This window comes from Sarcophilus harrisii, chromosome 6 (genome assembly GCF_902635505.1).
Source record: "Sarcophilus harrisii chromosome 6, mSarHar1.11, whole genome shotgun sequence".
Lineage (NCBI taxonomy): Eukaryota > Metazoa > Chordata > Mammalia > Dasyuromorphia > Dasyuridae > Sarcophilus > Sarcophilus harrisii.
In genome coordinates, this window is record NC_045431.1 from 206,769,571 (window position 1) to 206,787,748 (window position 18,178).

Below are 18,178 nucleotides of genomic sequence, written 5' to 3' on the forward strand. Positions count from 1 at the left end.
TTCAGATAACTATGTATGTGCTTTTCTGTTCACAAGTTTGTTTATGCCTAGGAGAAACAAGTTCCTTGAGGACAGGCACTGTTATTTTAAGTCTCCAGAACTGAATACAATATCCTGTACCTTTCTTGTTTTTCTGGATATGTGATTTCATAAATGTAGGAACTCCCTGCATGTAAACCTCTTTCAGTGATGTAGAAAGCAGCTCTTCTGTAACTTCTATCTTAAAGACTTCTCCCCCAGGCTCTGTGAAATTGAGTGACCTGCTCACAATCACATAACTCATCTCTTTCAGAGCCAGGGCCAAGCCCACATCTTCCTCACTCTTAGTTCACCACACTATAGGGCTCATTTGTCTTTCATGAAGTAAGTGCTTAATAAATGCTTACCCGATTGGATTTGACTTGTTCCTACTACTGCTGTCTCTAATAACTAATGCCTAAGTAATTCCCAGATTTCACATCCCTTATCCTTTTACTTTTTCCCCTTCATGTATATTGAAACAGAGAGATTAGAGCTGTATGATAGATCTCTGTATGAAATACTTAAATGAAAAATGAGTATTATATACACCATGACAGATCCCAAAACTTTTTTTCTCCCTACAAATAAAGGTTTTATTACTTAGTTATGTATCTGGTGAGAATTGTGAAAATGCTTTCCTTCATCTAACTTTTGATTTCCTTAGCTAGGTCTGGAGTAAATTGTGTTCCTCTTAGCAATCATCACTTTTATCTTACACTTTCTATCATAAACAATTATTTGAAAGAGTTTATAGTCACACAAAACTAACTTATCTTGAAGTGGTTTTCTAAAACATCTAATATTGCTTCCAGAAAAAAATACATTTTAAGCAGCATCTAAACAAACAAACAAAAAAATCCCCATCAGGATTTGACATAGTTACAGTGGTTGTACCATAACTCAGAAATTTCTCAGATATGTTTCTCTAAGTTCATGACTTAGCAATCAATCTACAGGAAATTTCTTGTATTACTGCTGTTGTAAAAGTAATTATTATTGACATGGGTCCTATAATAAGTATAATAATTAGAACATGTTTTACCTATAGTATTTTAATTATGCATGTTTTAATAGCTTTTCCTGCTGTTGGCACTTTCCACAATTACGATGTGGGCAATAGGATACATAATGGACCTTAATTCAGATTCATGGCTTTTAAAAGGAAGTCTTCTTGTTGCAGTATTTTTTGTTACATCTTTATTTCCAAGGTATGTCTACTTTTTCTTGAATTGCAATCAAAATGGCTGTGCATTCATTGCTTAGTTTGGATACAGACCAGCAGAGCTAGGGTGGGGCAGTAACAGCTTTGCTCCCCAGTGCTGATTGTTAGAGGACTCTGGCAACACTTGTATTCCTTTGGCAGACAGAAACAGCTAATTATACTTAGTTAGCAAAAATGCCATGCTTCTTCCCCCAGTGACCACATTGTGACTACCTTCCTCACTTTGCCCCTTCCCTCAGTATTTGCCTCCCCAGTGGTGTCCTGGAGTCTCTTGTCTCCTGGGGACCTTGTGTCCTGATGTCTTTCCTCACCTCCTTCAACTGAACTTATCTTAACAAAAAATGTTTTTTTTTTTAATTTTTAATTAATAGTTTATTTTTTCTTCATATCTGTCTATAGTCCTTCCTAGATCCCTTTCCCTTCTTCCCTACTTAAGAATTCCTGCACTGGCCATGATAGACAGACAGACAGAAAGAAAGAAAGAAAGAAAGAAAGAAAGAAAGAAAGAAAGAAAGAAAGAAAGAAAGAAAAAAAGTTTCATTCTTCATTCTGAATTTAAGGGATCACTTTGACGTGTATATGTGTATGTGTGTCGCTTGCTCCAGGTTCCAGAATCAGTAGTTATGGTTCTGCTGCTTGTCTGGCTTTTCCTATCTATATGAATGTTGATAATCAAGATAATTAAATCCTGGGGGCCAATGGAATGAGTGAACTTGTGTTGTATTTGTCATTGGGGAAGCAAGAGTGGCAAAATCAACTGACCTAGAACCTGCTGTTTTTCCAGGCAGTAAGCTACCCTTATTATTATTTAAAGAAAATGATGTGTTGCATGCACCTTTCTCTGCCTTCTTCTCCTCCCCTTTGCCAAAGCATGGTTGCTTTGTTGTTTTAAAGAAATCAAAGACTGTGTACAAAAGGCTTAAAGCTTTTTCTTTCAACGTGTGTGACTTACCCATTTGACAAAAATGAGTAAGAATCTTCATGTCACTTGGGAAATTTTCAACATATTAGGTTCATTCATAATTACTTATAGAGGCAACTGCAACATGAAAATGCTTAAAGTCTATTCCATGTATGGTCAGGGAAGTGAGAGAAATAGAAATAAAGAATGTTTGTTATGTACTTAAATATATATTTATGTAAGTATACTATTTTTATATAATATACATACTATGGAATTTAAATAGAGTAATTTTGTAAAAAAAAATTGACATTGTAAATAAAATACATGAAAATATTTAGACATTTGGATACATAAGAAATCACAGAACTGGAACAGACCCCGAAGATCATCAAGGCTAATTCCCTTATTTTATAGATTTAAAGAAATTAAGGCACAAAAAATTGAATTGTCATATATCTATATATACATATATAAGTCAGTGGACTTGTAACAGTGACAGAGACTCAAATGATTTGTTTTGTCAGTGAAATAGCAAGACAAGCCACTGGTTATGTCCTTTCATAGAAATTTAGAAATAGATGATTATACCTAAAACATTCCATATATTTTAGCTTTATAGTTCTTTAAAACAAAACAAATCTAGCCAACTTAGTAAAAATGTGTGAGAGTTTTAGGGTATGAGCTAAAAAATGATTTCTCTAAGAATTAAAAATATATTCCTTTGTGGAATGAGAGGCAGAAAATAGAAGTAAATATTGACACTTTATGGCATTTTCCATAACCAATTTTGCCTTTGTACTCACCACCTAAAACAATGTCTGGCATGTAGGGGGCATTTAATAAATATTTGTTGATTGGTTGATCATGCTCTCTAGAAATAGCTTTTCCTTTTTTTTTTTTCCCCAGGTTCCTGGTGGGGCACAAGAACCTCAAATATTTGCCAGGCATTATTTTGCTGAGCTCCATTTTTTGGATATCCCTAACGTGGTTCATCTTATTTTTACCTGATATCCTTTGTGTGAATTAAGTTACATTTCTTATTTTCATCCAGTGCCAGGTATTATAATGTCTTTGCCTTCAAAAAGAAGTAGTCTTTTTCTGAATTGAGTGTCAAATAAAACTCAGGGAAGGAAGTTGAAATTCATATCCCTTTAAAGCAGAAGTCCTTATCTGAATGCTTTGAAAAAAATATTTTGATAAGTGTATTTCCACAGAATTAGTTTCCTTTGTAATCCAAGGGATTTAATTTTATTCATTTAAAAATAGTATTATAATAAGGGATTTGTAGGCATCACCAGGCCACCAAAGTGACCCACAATACAAAAAAAATTAAGGATATCTGCTTTAAAGATTCTAACTGAAAGGGTTTTATGCATGAAAAATATGTTTTTACCTTTCAAAGAAGACTCACCAAATGCTATGAGAGCAGAAGGTACTCAATTACTATTATTTAGAAGCTGCATGAGATGTTACTTTAAGTTGCACATAAATATGGTTGATTTCTTTAATACATCCCTTGAGTAATTTGATCACTTCACTTGACCAGGAATTTTATAGAACAGGGATTCTTGAAAGAACAAATCCTCTGGGAGTAACAAAATCAATGTGGGGGTGGAAGGGTTTGGGAGATGTTCTTATCTTTTCATTTTTTTTAGCAGTGGCAAAAACAGCTAAAAAAAACCCAATAAGTCTTTCTTAGAAATAGAATTCTTGTGCAACTGAAAGACCAGACAGACCTGACTGAATACAGATGTCAGTTATGGAGGGAGAAGAAATGAAAAGGAAAAAGCATTTATTAGGTGACTGCTATGTGCTAGGTTCTATGCTGTGATTTACAGTTATTATCTCATTTGATCTTCACAACAACTTTAGATGGTAGATAGATAGGTAATTAGATACTGCAACTGCCATTTTTGCAGTTGAGGAAACTGAGGCAAACGAGTCTAGAATCACACAACTAGTAAGTGCCTGAAGCCAGATTTGAATTCAGTCCTTCCTGACAACTAGCTGTCTCTGTAGTTTGAAAGACCTAGTCATATAGGAAAGGGAAGGGCACCACTCAAGTGACAGCCAGATGCTACAACCACATGACAGGCAACTATCAGAAGAGAAATGAGAGTTTATCTCCATTTAAGCTGCAAAGACTTGAGGAATTGTACCTTCCAATGCTAGAGTGGAAGGGACAAAAACCGGATCTTGCTGGAACTCAGGGGAAGAGATTAGGGTCTTGAAATATATCCCTATGTTATTTCTAATTATAGTCATGAAATTTCTGACAATGGAGTATGTCCCTGGAGTGCATCCTCTTTGTTAACAAATAAAGGCATAACATTGCGTCTGCAAATGAGTTGAGTTTACTTAGACCAAAGATACTTAAACATTGTTAACTCTAAATATAATGCAAAATTGAGAAAATCTATCAGTGTATAGGCAGCCCTGGTAGGCGATCATAGCTGAAAAGATGGAACATTTCATTCTCTTGTCTAGAGTCCAACTTGGTCCACAGTTGTTCCTAAACATTAAAATGAAAAGCTTGCTATTTGTGAGAGGCTCTGGGTAAATCACTAGGTGGCACACTTCTTCTTCAAATAAATGGGATTTTTTTTTTTTTAAACAATGAAGCTGACCTGCATATTCCCTTTGGAAGTTTTCTTGGGTTGTGTATTCCATAATTGTATTATCCTGTTAGAGATGTCCAATATCTGTTCAAATTCCAATTCCTCATGTGGGTGTTATTTGTTTGAATTTTTACATATTTTTTCACTTACATATGAAACAATTTTTAACATTGTTTTAAATTTTGAGTTCCAAATTCTCTCTCTCCCCTTCACTATCCTCCCTTGAAAGGGCAGGCAATTTGATATAGAAATAAGTTTTACATGGTTGCACTTGTATAATCTATATTAGTCTTGTTGCAAAAGAAAACACTGGAATTCCTCCAAGAAGAACAAAAAACAAGAAGAAATTTTTAAAAATATATTTTGATCTGCATTTAGACTTCATCATTTCTTTCTCTAGAGTTAGATAGCATTTTTCATCATAAGTCCTTTGGAATTGTTTAAGATTATTATACTGCTGAGAATAGCTAATCCAATCATAGTTGATCATTATACAATATTGCTGTTGTTGTATATATTGTTTTAGTTCTGTTTACTTCACTTTGTATCAGTTCATATAAGTTTTTCCCAGGTTCTTATGAATACAGGGGATGTTCTTTTTAATGCATATTCAGACTCTGTGTGGAAAGTCACTTGTCAGAACAGTATTTTGTGGTGTATATCTGGGTAGTATCTTTTTTCATTAATTCAACAAACATTCATTAAGCTTTTAGTACATCAGAGTATGGTGACATTAATATTATGCTACCTGAAGTATGGCACAAAGGTGGTTCAGACATTTTTGCCCTTAAGCAGTTCATAATCTAGGCAATAAAATAGGGAACAATTAGGTGAAAGATGGAGGGTATTAAGATAAGTTCAATAGAGATAACAGTATAGAAACCTTCATGAAAGATATTAGACTTAAGCTGGCCTTGAAGAGTGATGCAGAATCCAGTTTGACAGTAACAGAGGATAAAAAGAAAGGTTCAGTCATCAGATGTTTCATCTCCCAAGCTATGCTACTTCAGTTTACCTTCAGTGATTCTTTTGTTAGGCTTTTGTGACTGACAGGAAAATTCAATTAATCTTGTTCTCACAGGATCATCTTAAAGTTACCCAAGTAGTAGAACGGGTATGTCCCAGGAAGTCACATATAGATGTATCTTATTTTAAGTTATACTTCGAAGTAAATCTGGTTTTACAGGGAAAAAATTGAGAGGTGACTCTGCTCTTCACAGTGACTCACCCTAGAGTTTCTTTAAATAGTGAGTGGTCTTATTTAAAATATGATTTAATTTGCAAAAAAAATCAGTTTATGCATAGTGTTTATCTTTTCCCCCTCCTCCGCTCCCCACACACCCATTTCAGCCAGGTAGATTAGATCTTATGTAAAGAATAGAACAAGATGAGTGAGTATTTGAAGGTCAGAAGCTGCAGCTCCTAATACCAATTTTTGCCAAGTCTAACTGTAGCGAGTTTATAAAAATTGAAGTATTTAAGCCTCCTGGGCATTGTTTTTAAATTGGCTTTTATTTTACAGCAGCAACTGAGCCCAGAAGCCAGCGACCTCCCCTTGCCCTTCCTTCTAATACCCTCATCTCTCTGGGAAGAGTGTGAAGATGCTGTACTCTATGAGGGCCTGAAAGAGCTCACATGTGGGTTACACGAAGACCTACACACATCATGGGGAGTGGTTAGTTGGTTCTGGGGACATTAGGAGCTGCTCCACTTAGACCTCTGGCCCAATGACTTTGATGCTGCCCTAGCCTGTCACAATTTCCACACCCATGTACTAGGGGCAGTGGGAGTAAACACACTTTGTAAGTCAGAATGAGTTAGTATTTAAAACACACCCCAAATTGCACATCTTTGGCCTGTATCAGATTGCCTATTGTCTTAGGGAGGGCAGGAGAGGAGACAGTAATTCCAGATGGCAGTGGATCTGTGATCTTGTCAGGGCACCTGTTCCTTCATTGGTGCCGCTCATGGCCCATCCATGTTTCATTTTGTATACATCTGGGTCCTGTCGATTTTTTTTAGAGGATCTGCCCAATGCGGGAGGCCTTCCCCTAAGTTTTCATTTAATTCTTTTCTTGAAACTGTATTTGTTTTGTTGCATTTTGTCAGCACAACACTTGCATCCAGGATTAAACAGGGCGTGGAGATGAGACTAAATGGCCTTTAGGGAACTGAGAAGTTATTTTAGTGACTTCAGAATTCTCCCTGAAATATAGCCCATCATTTTAATACCAATATACTTCTGTGCTTGTGTGGCTATGAGTCATGGAATGATTTATTTCTGAAGACATCAAAGGAATGTCACTCAGAGGGCAGTGGAGAAGCACTTTATGGGTGTATGTCGGCCAAAATGAGCTGGAGAGTATAACTCGTATAATCCTTAAAGACAACTACAGGCAAGCTACAGTGAAGGGTGCTAAACATTTCCTGTACCTATTGAGTTCAGCCGCAATTGTGGCTTCTGGGTTTTATGATGTGTTTTTCATAATTCAATTTCTAACCCTAGCCCCCTAGAATGACATTTCCAGTGCTTTGTCCGAAGATTAGAAACTCTAGAAAGACTGTGACAGTCATTTTTTATCAGAAAACTGACTTGTTAATCATATTCAAAATTAGTATTACAGTCACTGTCATTTTGTTATAATGATATAGAGCTTTGACCTAAAGAATGTGTGTCCTATTCCTAACAATCCCCATCATACCCCATTCAGACTTTACCTTACCCTTTGTGCTATTTGCCCATGCCCTTTAAATCCTCCCTACTTGGGTTCTCCAGCTAGTTGAGGGCCTTCCTCTTTATCTCTTAGCATTAAGAGGATACCAATGTAGTGTGGTAAAGCCTTCCTAGCTGTTATCCCTCCCTCAGCTCCCAAGGCAATTTATTCTCGTTAATGTACTATAGCCTATTTACACTCAGCTACTTAACTCTCCATTGTAATAGTATTACAAGGATTAGTAAATATGAATTGTACCATCATCTAACAAAAAATATATTTTTAAAGCTTGTCTAACATACATAGAAACTGATTGTATTTGAAATTTTTTGCAAACAATATGCTTCTTTAGATTAATTACAGAAGTTGTTTTTAAATAGTTTTAGTATAATTATCAATACAAATAGATTTTCCTTGCTTACTTCCTCTCCCATCTCTCTAACTTCTTCCCCTGTAGTGTCTAAATTAGAAATTTATTTCTTTTTTTTCCCTGAGGCAATTGGGATTAAGTGACTTGCCCAGGGTCACACAGCTAGAAAGTGCTAAGTGTCTGAGATCACATTTGAACTCAGGTCCTCCTGATTTTAGGACTGGTGCTCTATCCACTGTGCCATCTAGCTGCCCCATGTGTCTTCTTTTCTTTAGAGATTTTATAGTCTCTTGAAGGTTCCATGATAAAAATGCAGATATTTCTACATGAAATAATACCTTAAGCTATTCTTAGCTACACTTCCAATGTATATGTTGGGGAGGGGACTGTTAACTACTGGTTGTTTAGCTACTGAATCTGAATAGCTAGGTGATGGGATAGACCCTGGAGGTAGGAATATGATGTGGAAATGAGAAATGGGAGGGTGTTAACACCAAGCTCATCCCCATCACTTCCATTTGGCTGGATAAAATGTGGAATATTGTGTTCCTTGACCTGACTTTTACATTTAACTGGCATTCCTCTTCAGGTTTCTTTCTTTCTCAGTGTGACTGGTCTCCTCTATTTTTTCTACAAAACCTGGGTCACCGATCCTGGCTACTCCAAAATTTCAGAAGAAGAAAGGAAAATGGTAAAGTCTTTAAGTAGTTCCATTGATCTCTACTTTGGTTTGCAATTTAGCTGTAGAATTTCTCCACTTTGTTTCATTCTCTTTTTATTATCAATATCCAGACTTTTATTAATAGATTGTACCTGAGTTTTCCATTTATCTTCATAATATATTTGGTTTTTAAATTTTTCTTTCACTTTTGATCTGTTTCTAATTAGGTACACATCCAGTTCCACTAGGAAACAATTGTTCCCATAACTGAAGCAGCTAGATAGCATAGTTAATAGAAGTGCTTCATGGTTAATAGAGTATAGCACTTCAAGTCAGGGAGATCTGAGTTTGAATCCTTCCTCAGACATTTATTAACTATAGGACCTTAGGCAAGTCACTTAATTCTACTGGGCCTCAGTTTACTTGACTGTAAAAGGAGGGGATTGGATTTGATAAAGTTCTCTTCCAGCTCAAAATCAGTGATCAATGATTTTTTAATATTTTAAGACTTTTACTATGGTAGTATTTTCCTCTTCACTTAGGCAGGACTGCAAAGTAAATATACATAATTCCATAGAATCTTTCTTATTGGCTCTGAGAGAATAACAAATGTGAAATTGCCAGTGAAGTGCCCTTTTTATAATCTTACAAAAAGTATTCTTTTAGCAAGTTGGTGAAATTACTTCTGACTTTTGTTGGGAAGTCTAAACAAAGTCAAGAGCAGTTATGACTTATGGTACCACCTTCTCTCTTAAAATCTGACTTGTTCAATAGTCAGAGGGAATAAACTGTCATAGTATTGGTATTGCAAATCTATATGCTTTCAGATTTATGAAATACAATAGAAAATGTCTCAAAAAGTTATAAAATTTCCAATGTGTAATGATTTGGTAGCAACTCTTTCAAATTGTTTTCTGTCTACCTGTGGCCTGTGCAGAGGTTCTTAGCCATACATAATTAGATAAAAAAACCAAAGTAATAATGTCTTTTCTTCCTTTCTTCTTTCTTTCCTTCCTTCCTTCTTTTCTTTCTTTTTTTCTTTTTTCTTTTCTTTCTTTCTTTCTTTTTTTCTGCTTCTCAGAATATCATTGCCCTTGCAGAAGCTGGTTGCCTGGATTTCAGAACATTTTGCACAACCTGTCTTGTAAGTGAACCTCTTCTGTACCTTCTTTTTCTCAATAAAAGTAAATTACTGAGAAAGCATTACCAGGGTATAATGTCTGTCTTCCATTTGGAACATTTGTAATATTCCTATGTTTCTTTATTTTTACTGAATTCTGATTTTTAAGTAATGTCAAAAAGGATCATCTGCCATGGGAAAGTTTTATGAATAATGTGTAATCTATATACAGCCTACCTGTCCTAGGAAAAACACTAGGTTTGAAACCAAAAGGCCTGTCTTTCAGTCTTAATTCAGCTGTTTTAATACCTGGCTGACTGCGGTCATTTAACCTCTCTGGACCTTAGTTTCTTCATCTTCCAAATAAGTGGATTTGACTTAGTTGGTCTTTGAAATCTTTTCCAATGCTAAGTCCTATGAACTCTCAATTATCCACTTCAAAAATTATCAGTGATTTTGTTTGTCCCTGGTAAGTTTCCCTCTGCCATGTATCCTACTGTTCACTATGACTTGCTCAAGAAATAAAAGCTATTCTTAATATAACTTAATCGAAACAGAATCATGATAGTAAATCTACTGACCCAAATTCTAGGGGATTTTCTAGAGTCAAATTGAAATGATTTATTGATTATCTCCTCTTATATTATCCATACCAGTATATCTCTTCATTAAAAAATAATTGAATGAATATTCAGTGTCTTAATTTGAAAAGCATACTACTTCTTTTGAAGTCACTCAGGATGATAGAATATTAGATCTGGAAGACAACATTGAACCTCCTAGAGGAAAAGGAACTTGTCTCATGACAAGCAGAAAGACTGTGACAAATATTTACCAAACCTACAGAAGCTTTATCTAGGGCTTTTTCCACCACAAGAAGTTAACTATCCTTCAGTTAATGCACAGCATGAGTGCTTAAATTTCAGTTTTTCACTGAGGTCTCTTGCCCTCCCAATTAGGTGAAGAAACCGTTAAGGTCCCTCCATTGTCATCTCTGTAATTCCTGTGTGGCTCGGTATGACCAGCACTGTCTATGGACTGGACGCTGTATAGGTGAGATTGCATGTCCACATCTGTCCGGACACATGGGCACACATGTATATACATTTAATTAAAAACAGCAAACTAATCCTCTGTGATTGGCATGTGGAAGTTAAAGAGATCTGTTTTGTTAGTCCTTTCTTGTTAAAGGGGATTATCTCTTGGAAAGTAGGAATGGGGAGTCCACACAGCTTATAAAAGGGTCCAGCAGACTCAGCCAGCTTCTCTATTTGTTCTCTTCTTGTCCTGGAGATAGGAGAACCAGAGGCAGCTGGTAGACCAAGACTACTTTCCTTGAATGCCTGCTTGTGTATTTTAGTCCATCTATTGTTTCCCTGTGCGCAAAATTTTGCCACTAAGGGAAATGTCTCAGGAGAAGTACCTAGTTATTGCAGTCTGACAATTGACTCTTTTTTCCCCTCTTTTTTTATTATACATCTATCAACCCCTTTTCCTAAAGTTTATATTCTCCATTCTATTGGTCAGGGTTACTTTTGTTGTTCATTTTAAACATATTTAACGTGTATAAAAAGGTTATTAGAAGGAGGGGCAGAGGCAGCTAGGTGGTGAGAGAATCAGCCCTGAAGTCAGGAGGCCTATGAGTTCAAATTCAGCTTCAGAAACTTATGTGATCCTAAGCAAGTCACTTAACCCCAATTGCCTCACCACCCCAAAAAAGGGAGAGGGACAGAATAAGATTCCATACTTCCCTAGGAATAGCTAAGAGCAAGATGACATGATTGTGTTTTTGTTTTAATTATTGTTTAATGGGATGACCTTATTTGTATTTCACTTCATGAAAAGCTTTTGATAGTAAATTGTTAATTATCTTAAAATTGAAAAAAAATGAAGAATTATTCAGTATTTCTTTTTGTTTTTGAATTCAGGTTTTGGAAATCATCACTATTATATATTCTTCTTACTTTTCCTTGCCATAGTCTGTGACTGGATGCTATATGCAACTTTTCTCTGTAAGTATGCTTGGTTGGCTGGTTAGATTTTTACCCACACACATTGATTCATCCACCCATACCCATGATGCCATAGCCTCTCTGACTAGTTTTGTACCATTCAATTGCTGGCAAAGCATATAACTTCCCTCCAAAGCTAAAGTGAATATATAGTGCTTTGAATCAAATTTAAGGTACTATATAAATGTGAACTATATGTTATATAAATATGAGCTGTTACTATTGTTATTGTCATTCAAAAATGGTTGTCTGTGGAACTTCCTAAATTACAAAAGCCATATGAAATAAAGGTATTGTTTATCAGTTTTCATTCATAATCTAATGATTAAATGATGAATGTGCTTTTTGAATTGACTAAAGGCACCACGCTAAGAGATATTTGCCAGTAAACTTAGAAGAGATAAGAATATTAAATGTTCTTAATCAAATTGGAAAAATAATTTGAAATACAAGTTCAGGGCAGGCAAGCCAACTGAGAAAAGGAATTCCAGATGAGAAATAATCTTCTTGGTGCAAGTATATTGGTAAAAAGTGACAAAAAATCAGCTAAACCTAAACTAGCTGATAGTTTTTTTGGGGAAAAAAAATCTGATCCACACATAGAAATATAGATGTGGGAACTTAGGATAGGAAAAATCAGAAAATAGGAGCCTATGAAGAAAAAAAAAAAAGTGAACCATATAACCTGGAAGAAAGCTTTGAGAATTTAATGACATTTTGAAAGAACAGTGGCCTTTTACAAGTATTCTAAGCAGTTCTCTATTTCTCCTGGAGACTGATCAAAAGAAATTAGTTTAAATTAAATCAGGATGAATTTAGTTTATAGGTTTTCAAACAATTTCTTGACTATTTCTCATGGGTAAAAATTTCTGGGTTTTGTGTGAGTTATTTGCAGTCTTATAAGAAATTTGGTGATGAACACAGCTCTTAGTTCCTTATGACACTTCTAGTCCTAAAACTAATTCTTTGAATTAATTCTTCTTGTGACAACCCTGTAACTAAAAACAGTTGCCAACATAGTTAGCTGCCAAGCTTCCAAACACTTGTTCTTTTAAAACCTAGTGGGTTATACCTTGTCATTCAAGAAAGCAAATGCTTTTTCTAGTGTTCTAGCTCATTTAGAGAGTTTTCCTTTTTTAGACCTGATTGCAAAGAATATGACTGGAAAGACCTTTCTGTATTGGCCCTCAGAGAAGTGATTTCTACTTGTCACTTGGGCTTCAGTTTGATAGAGAGGAACCATATCACACTCATGTCTTTCCTCTTTATTCTCTTCACTAAAAATAATCATTATCTGATGACTGTGTCCAGCATAAGGATGTATTAATAGGAATTAGTAGGATTGTAAGCAACTTCCAGTTACTGTCACTTATTATTTTGCCAAGAGTACTGGATCTGCAACGAGAGGTCCTGGATTTGACTGCTATTTGACTACCCAGATGACTTTGGAGAAGTCATTTCTCTTGTCTGGAGATACAAAATAAGCAGATTGTAATGGGTCATCTCAAAGATTCCCTTGTAGCTCTAAATTCATTGAGCCAATAGTTTTTATACTCACTGGTTTTTTACTTTTTTCTTTATTCTTCTACTAGAAATTTTTTTTCTTGACTTTTTTTTTGTACTTTTGTACTCTGCTTTATTGTACTTCGTATTTTACATTGGACACATTTAAAAAGGCTACTACATAATAGCTATCTTCTGTTTCTTTTCTTAATACACTTGCACAATAAACAAGAGGATTTTTTTTAATTGTTTGATAGCTTGGAAAATAAAAATTCACGTTATTCAATTTTTGTAAGATAGATCCTGTTGCTTATTTCTTATGTTTAATATTCATTTTTTATTCAGCATTTACTTATTGCAACTGCTGTATATGCAGAAGGGTAGTATTGTAAATAGACTTTAAGATAAGAGAATAAGTAAACTGGGAGAATAAGAAGGTGATGAAATACTAGAGACCACCGTGAGGACCTCCAGAACAGGTATGAGAGAAATGAGAATATAATAGAAGTTTGGGGTGAAAGAAGACAATTGTAGAGTTCCAGATCTTAAAGATATAGCAATATCAGGTCATGGCAAGGTCTGGGTAGTCTCCATTGTGTTTGCTAGAGATGGAGGAGAAGTTTTTGAACTTGCATAAGCTCTCGGACATCAGGATTTAGAATAGTTATTGATATGGATGATAAAGTTGCTAAAGGTGAAAAAGAAAAAGCGTAAAGGAAGACCAAGCTATATGCAGAAAACACTGGAGAAGGAGGAAGGGTGTTGTGGAAGCTGGCAATTGACTTTAGAGATGTTACTTGTTCTGTTTTGTTTATATGAACCTCAAAAGAGAAGAAATTATTGAAAAAGTGAAAATGTTCTGGAAATGACAATACAAAAAAGAGTGATGCAAATTCCTTTGTCTGAACTAAGATTTGGGTAAGTGGAGGAACAAGGCAGGGATAATGAAGTTTCACTTGGTGCTCTGAGGTCAGGGGACCAGAGAATGAGAGTGGGAAGGGACCTCAGATGCCTGCTAATCCAACTCCCTCATTTTAGGAAGGAACAAATTGAGACCCAGAAAGAGTAAGGTCACACATGGAATAAACATAAGAGACAAGATTTGAACACAGGTTCTCTTAAGTCCAGAATGAGTGCTTTACTGCTATATCGTAGTACCAAAAGAAACAATTGATGAAATGTCAGCGATGTAGAGAATTCCCCCCCCCTCATAAAAAGCACAATGTAAGGGTTTGGGATGGGGGCAGAACTGAGCGTGATGAAGATGAAAATCTGATAGGAAGTAGCTGGTAGAGTTTTGAAAAGATGGTAGGTCCCCTCCCATGAGACTGTAAAACTCTGAGGGTAGGAGCTATGTTTCATTTTGCTGTTTTTTTCTTTTGTGCCAAGTACAGTTTCTTGGAAAGGGAATGTTTTCCATAGGAGGGAGAGGAAGTGACCCATCCCAGTGCTCCAGGTGTGTTCCCAGATGTTCGTGAAGCCCAGTTGATGAAAGGGGTCTGCCTGCACATAGGGGTCTGGCCCCTCAGGTGACCACAAATCTCTATTAATGGGGGAGGATGGGATAGACCCAGGATCAATATAGGATTGTGATGTTATGGGAAGAGCATTGATTTAGAGTCAGAACATTGGCAGCCTCTGTGATTTTAAGCAAATCACTGAGCTTCTCTGGGCTTCAGTTTACTCCTATTTAGAATGGGAGTTTGGACTGAATGACCTCTGGGTTCCCTTTCAACTCTAAATCCACTGCCCTGTGATCCTGCAGTTGAACTGATGATCTGCTCTCAGCCACAAGGCCTGACCAGCCCAAGGAAAAGCAGAAGGAAGGAGCCATTTGGGTCCAAAGGACCCTGAAAAGGCCTCTCAGCTCCCTCCATCTGTGATAGTTAAAGCTAAACTTATTCAGGCCCAGTGTAACTGGGAAGTTGGGAAGTAACAGTGTAAGTTGGGAAGCCAACTACTTGGGCTGAATATTACAGCAAAGGCCCAACATTAAGACCTAACGAGGGGCCAGTGACACACCACCTCCTTTCTTCCCCCCCCCCCCCCCCCTGGCATAAGGGCATAAGCATCTAACACACTTCAGGGGAGGAGAGCAGGCCAAAGCCCCTTAACGATTTACCTGCTATATCCCTGCCCCCCATCCCTGTGCTCTCTTCTCTAGTCCATCAGCTGGCTAGCCAGTGACTCACACTTCCTGTGGGTTAAATGGTCTTTGCTTAGATCATCGCTACTCCCAGAACTCACCTGTTGGAAATTATGTGATTTTATTTAAAAGACCTTCTAAAGGGAGCAGCCAGGTTTCAAAATAAGTGGATGCCCATTCTTGCTTGCTCAATGTCAGCTGTTCTCTCCACCTGCTGTTGGAAATTGTAGTAATTACTTGGTGACATCAGGTGCGTACCAAGTATCTTCCTTCACCATCCTAATGAGGAGCTTTATAGAGAGTATAAATTACTTTAACTTGTTACCTTGGTTGTCACTCTGTGATGATTACTCACAGAATGTTGCTGGCATGTATTCAAGAGAGGTGGATGGGAGTCTAAGAGTTTTAAAAGAAAAAAAAAAGCCTGGATTCAGGAAATTTACCTCAGGACTAAATTGAACAGATGGTTGATAGTAAAGACAGCACAGATTTGCTCAGCATCTTGGGAATTTATAAATGCTCCTTTGAGGAAAAAAATATCTAAAACTATCAAACTGTCAGAGACATTTATGAAACCCCATTGTGCAGCTCTGCAGAAGTCTAATTTTAAAAACCATTCACCCTTTCTCCGTGGTCGTGGTGATTGTAATAGTTATTTAATTTCTCTTCCCTTCTTCTTTTTCATCATCAATGGCCACTTCATTTCTCTCTCCATCTCCAGGTGATTCCCTTAGGTTTGGAGTCTCAGGAGTCAGGAGAGGCTATAGAAAGAGTCCCATTGACTTGCTATAAGAGTTCCAGAGAGAGTTTTCCTGATTTGGTGTTTCTGAGCCTTTCTGATAAGCATGGGAAGGATGAAGAGGCTCTGTTTTCATTGATTATCTGTCCTAAGGAGACAGGACACAGCTGGCAGATGAGTAATAGCATAGTCTCATTTGTGTTCACCACTTTGATGCTGCAGCTACTTTATACAGGGCAATACAGTATGATGGAAAGGATGGCCTATTTGCATTCAGAGAATCCTGGTTCTTCAGCTTAAATTTTCTGTAACTCAGACAAGTTCCTTTAACTCCATCCCCTTAGGTCCTTACCTGTGAAATAAGGGTAGGATTAGACCAGGCCTTCTAAACCTGGGATATACACAGCCTGGGGGGGGGGGAAGAGGGGGGCGGAGAAATCTCATTGAGGTGTCATTTTCTTTGTAAAAAACTAATGTCTTTTTTTCATGTAATCCACATAGTAAACTCTAGAATTGATTTCATATTTTATGTTGGTAAGTGCAAGAGGCTTATCGAAAACCAAAGTGCTGGGAGCTTTAGATCAGATGATCTCTAAGATCTCTTCCAGCTCTAAATGGATGCTCCTGAGTTGAGCCCTGCACAAGAAACCTCTTCATTTGTCTGTTGAAAGAATATACAATGTGCAACTTTTGGATTAACTGGAGCTTTTTGAAAAAAAAAGAATGGTTCTCCACCACAGACATTGTGTGTATATTTGTGTATGTGTGTGCACGTGACTGTGTGTTTGTGTGTGCATGCTTTATCAACAACAATACAGACTAAATGTTTTTTAGTATAATCATTTTCAGCTGGCAAGTCCTCAAGTGAATAACTTTCTCTCAGTGTATTTTATTCTAGCTGAATCTGCTAGAGTTTTGAATTTAACAGTACATTTTTTCTGCCATTTCTCTTCTGTCTTTTTGTTGTTGTTGTTGTTGTTGTTGTTGTTGTTGTTGTTGTTGTTGTTGTCAATCCACAGCCCATGGTAACCCTGAGAAAACATCTCATCTTTATGCCAGGTCTACTATTCATAACCACATATTTCTGTAGTTCTCTGACATGTACACATATGCTGCATCTTCTTCCAGAAGATCTGTAATGGTTTTATCCTTTTAGAGAGGAAACACTCATCCTCTTTGTTTGTTTCTTTTCTAATTAGTTCCTTTTTGTGAATCCACAGATTGGTCCAATCATTGCACAACAACGTACAGTCAAGATGGAGCATGGACCTACCTCAGTCAGATTGTGTCCTGTTCTCCTTGGGTTCTATACATCTTCATGCTGGTGTCTTTCCATGTATCATGGTCTACTTTTTTGTTATTAAATCAGTTCTATCAGGTATTTTTTTAACATCTTATAATGTTTGGGGATACCATTTTCTACCCAAGTTTTTATTCCCTCATTTCTCTTATTTATTTTCATAAAACATTGCTGCATTTCACATTCTCTAACTATGAAAAGTGTGTTGCTGTGTGATGGTTGGGGAAGAGGTGAAAGAGTGAAATAATAGCTAATGGACATAATGGAAATACCTCCAAAGATAATGGTGGCCATTGCAGACCTCAGGTGGCTAGGTACCCACTTTAATCCCAACCATGCTTCCCCCTGTTTCCTGTGAATCTGACGTCTGCCTATCACTTCTGGGAGCCCCTTGTTGAATGAGTATATGAGAGCTAAATGGGCCAGCTCAAAACCTTGATTATGTTCACTGGAACCTTCTTTAACTCACTGGGACTTTGTTCTTGTCTTCTGCTTTTAAAATAAGGGAGCAGATAAGAAGGAAAACTGATAAGAGATATTTAGTTGACAGGATCACTTCTGGGGACAGCGTGTGGTGGTTGTAGATCAGTCCAGTCTTTATACATTGCCTAGAGTAGGCAGTGAGAAGGTCCCTGCAGGAGCTGCAGGGGTTCTGAGCTCAGTTCTGTGTTTTTCTAGAACTTATACATAAGACATCATGTATATCATAAGAGATTGAGACTTCTCACTGCAGTTATGGTAGCAGAAAAGTTGGCTCATCTGCAGGAATTACACTGGTGATCCCCTTGTTTCTAATGTCCTCTGCTTGGTGCTAAGGATGGCCATGAAACAAGATACTTCTTGCCATC

General features: G+C 36.8%; 1 protein-coding gene across 1 annotated transcript in view; it reads left to right on the plus strand.

The window, feature by feature from the left end:
• Positions 1 to 18,178, plus strand: part of ZDHHC13 (zinc finger DHHC-type palmitoyltransferase 13) — a 59,682-nt gene that overhangs the window by 33,418 nt on the left and 8,086 nt on the right. The window contains exons 9-15 of the mRNA XM_031944012.1: positions 1,096 to 1,229; positions 3,054 to 3,154; positions 8,416 to 8,540; positions 9,592 to 9,654; positions 10,590 to 10,683; positions 11,559 to 11,642; positions 17,251 to 17,408. Coding sequence (XP_031799872.1) covers positions 1,096 to 1,229; positions 3,054 to 3,154; positions 8,416 to 8,540; positions 9,592 to 9,654; positions 10,590 to 10,683; positions 11,559 to 11,642; positions 17,251 to 17,408 — 759 coding nt within the window. The remainder of the gene's footprint in view (positions 1 to 1,095; positions 1,230 to 3,053; positions 3,155 to 8,415; positions 8,541 to 9,591; positions 9,655 to 10,589; positions 10,684 to 11,558; positions 11,643 to 17,250; positions 17,409 to 18,178) is intronic.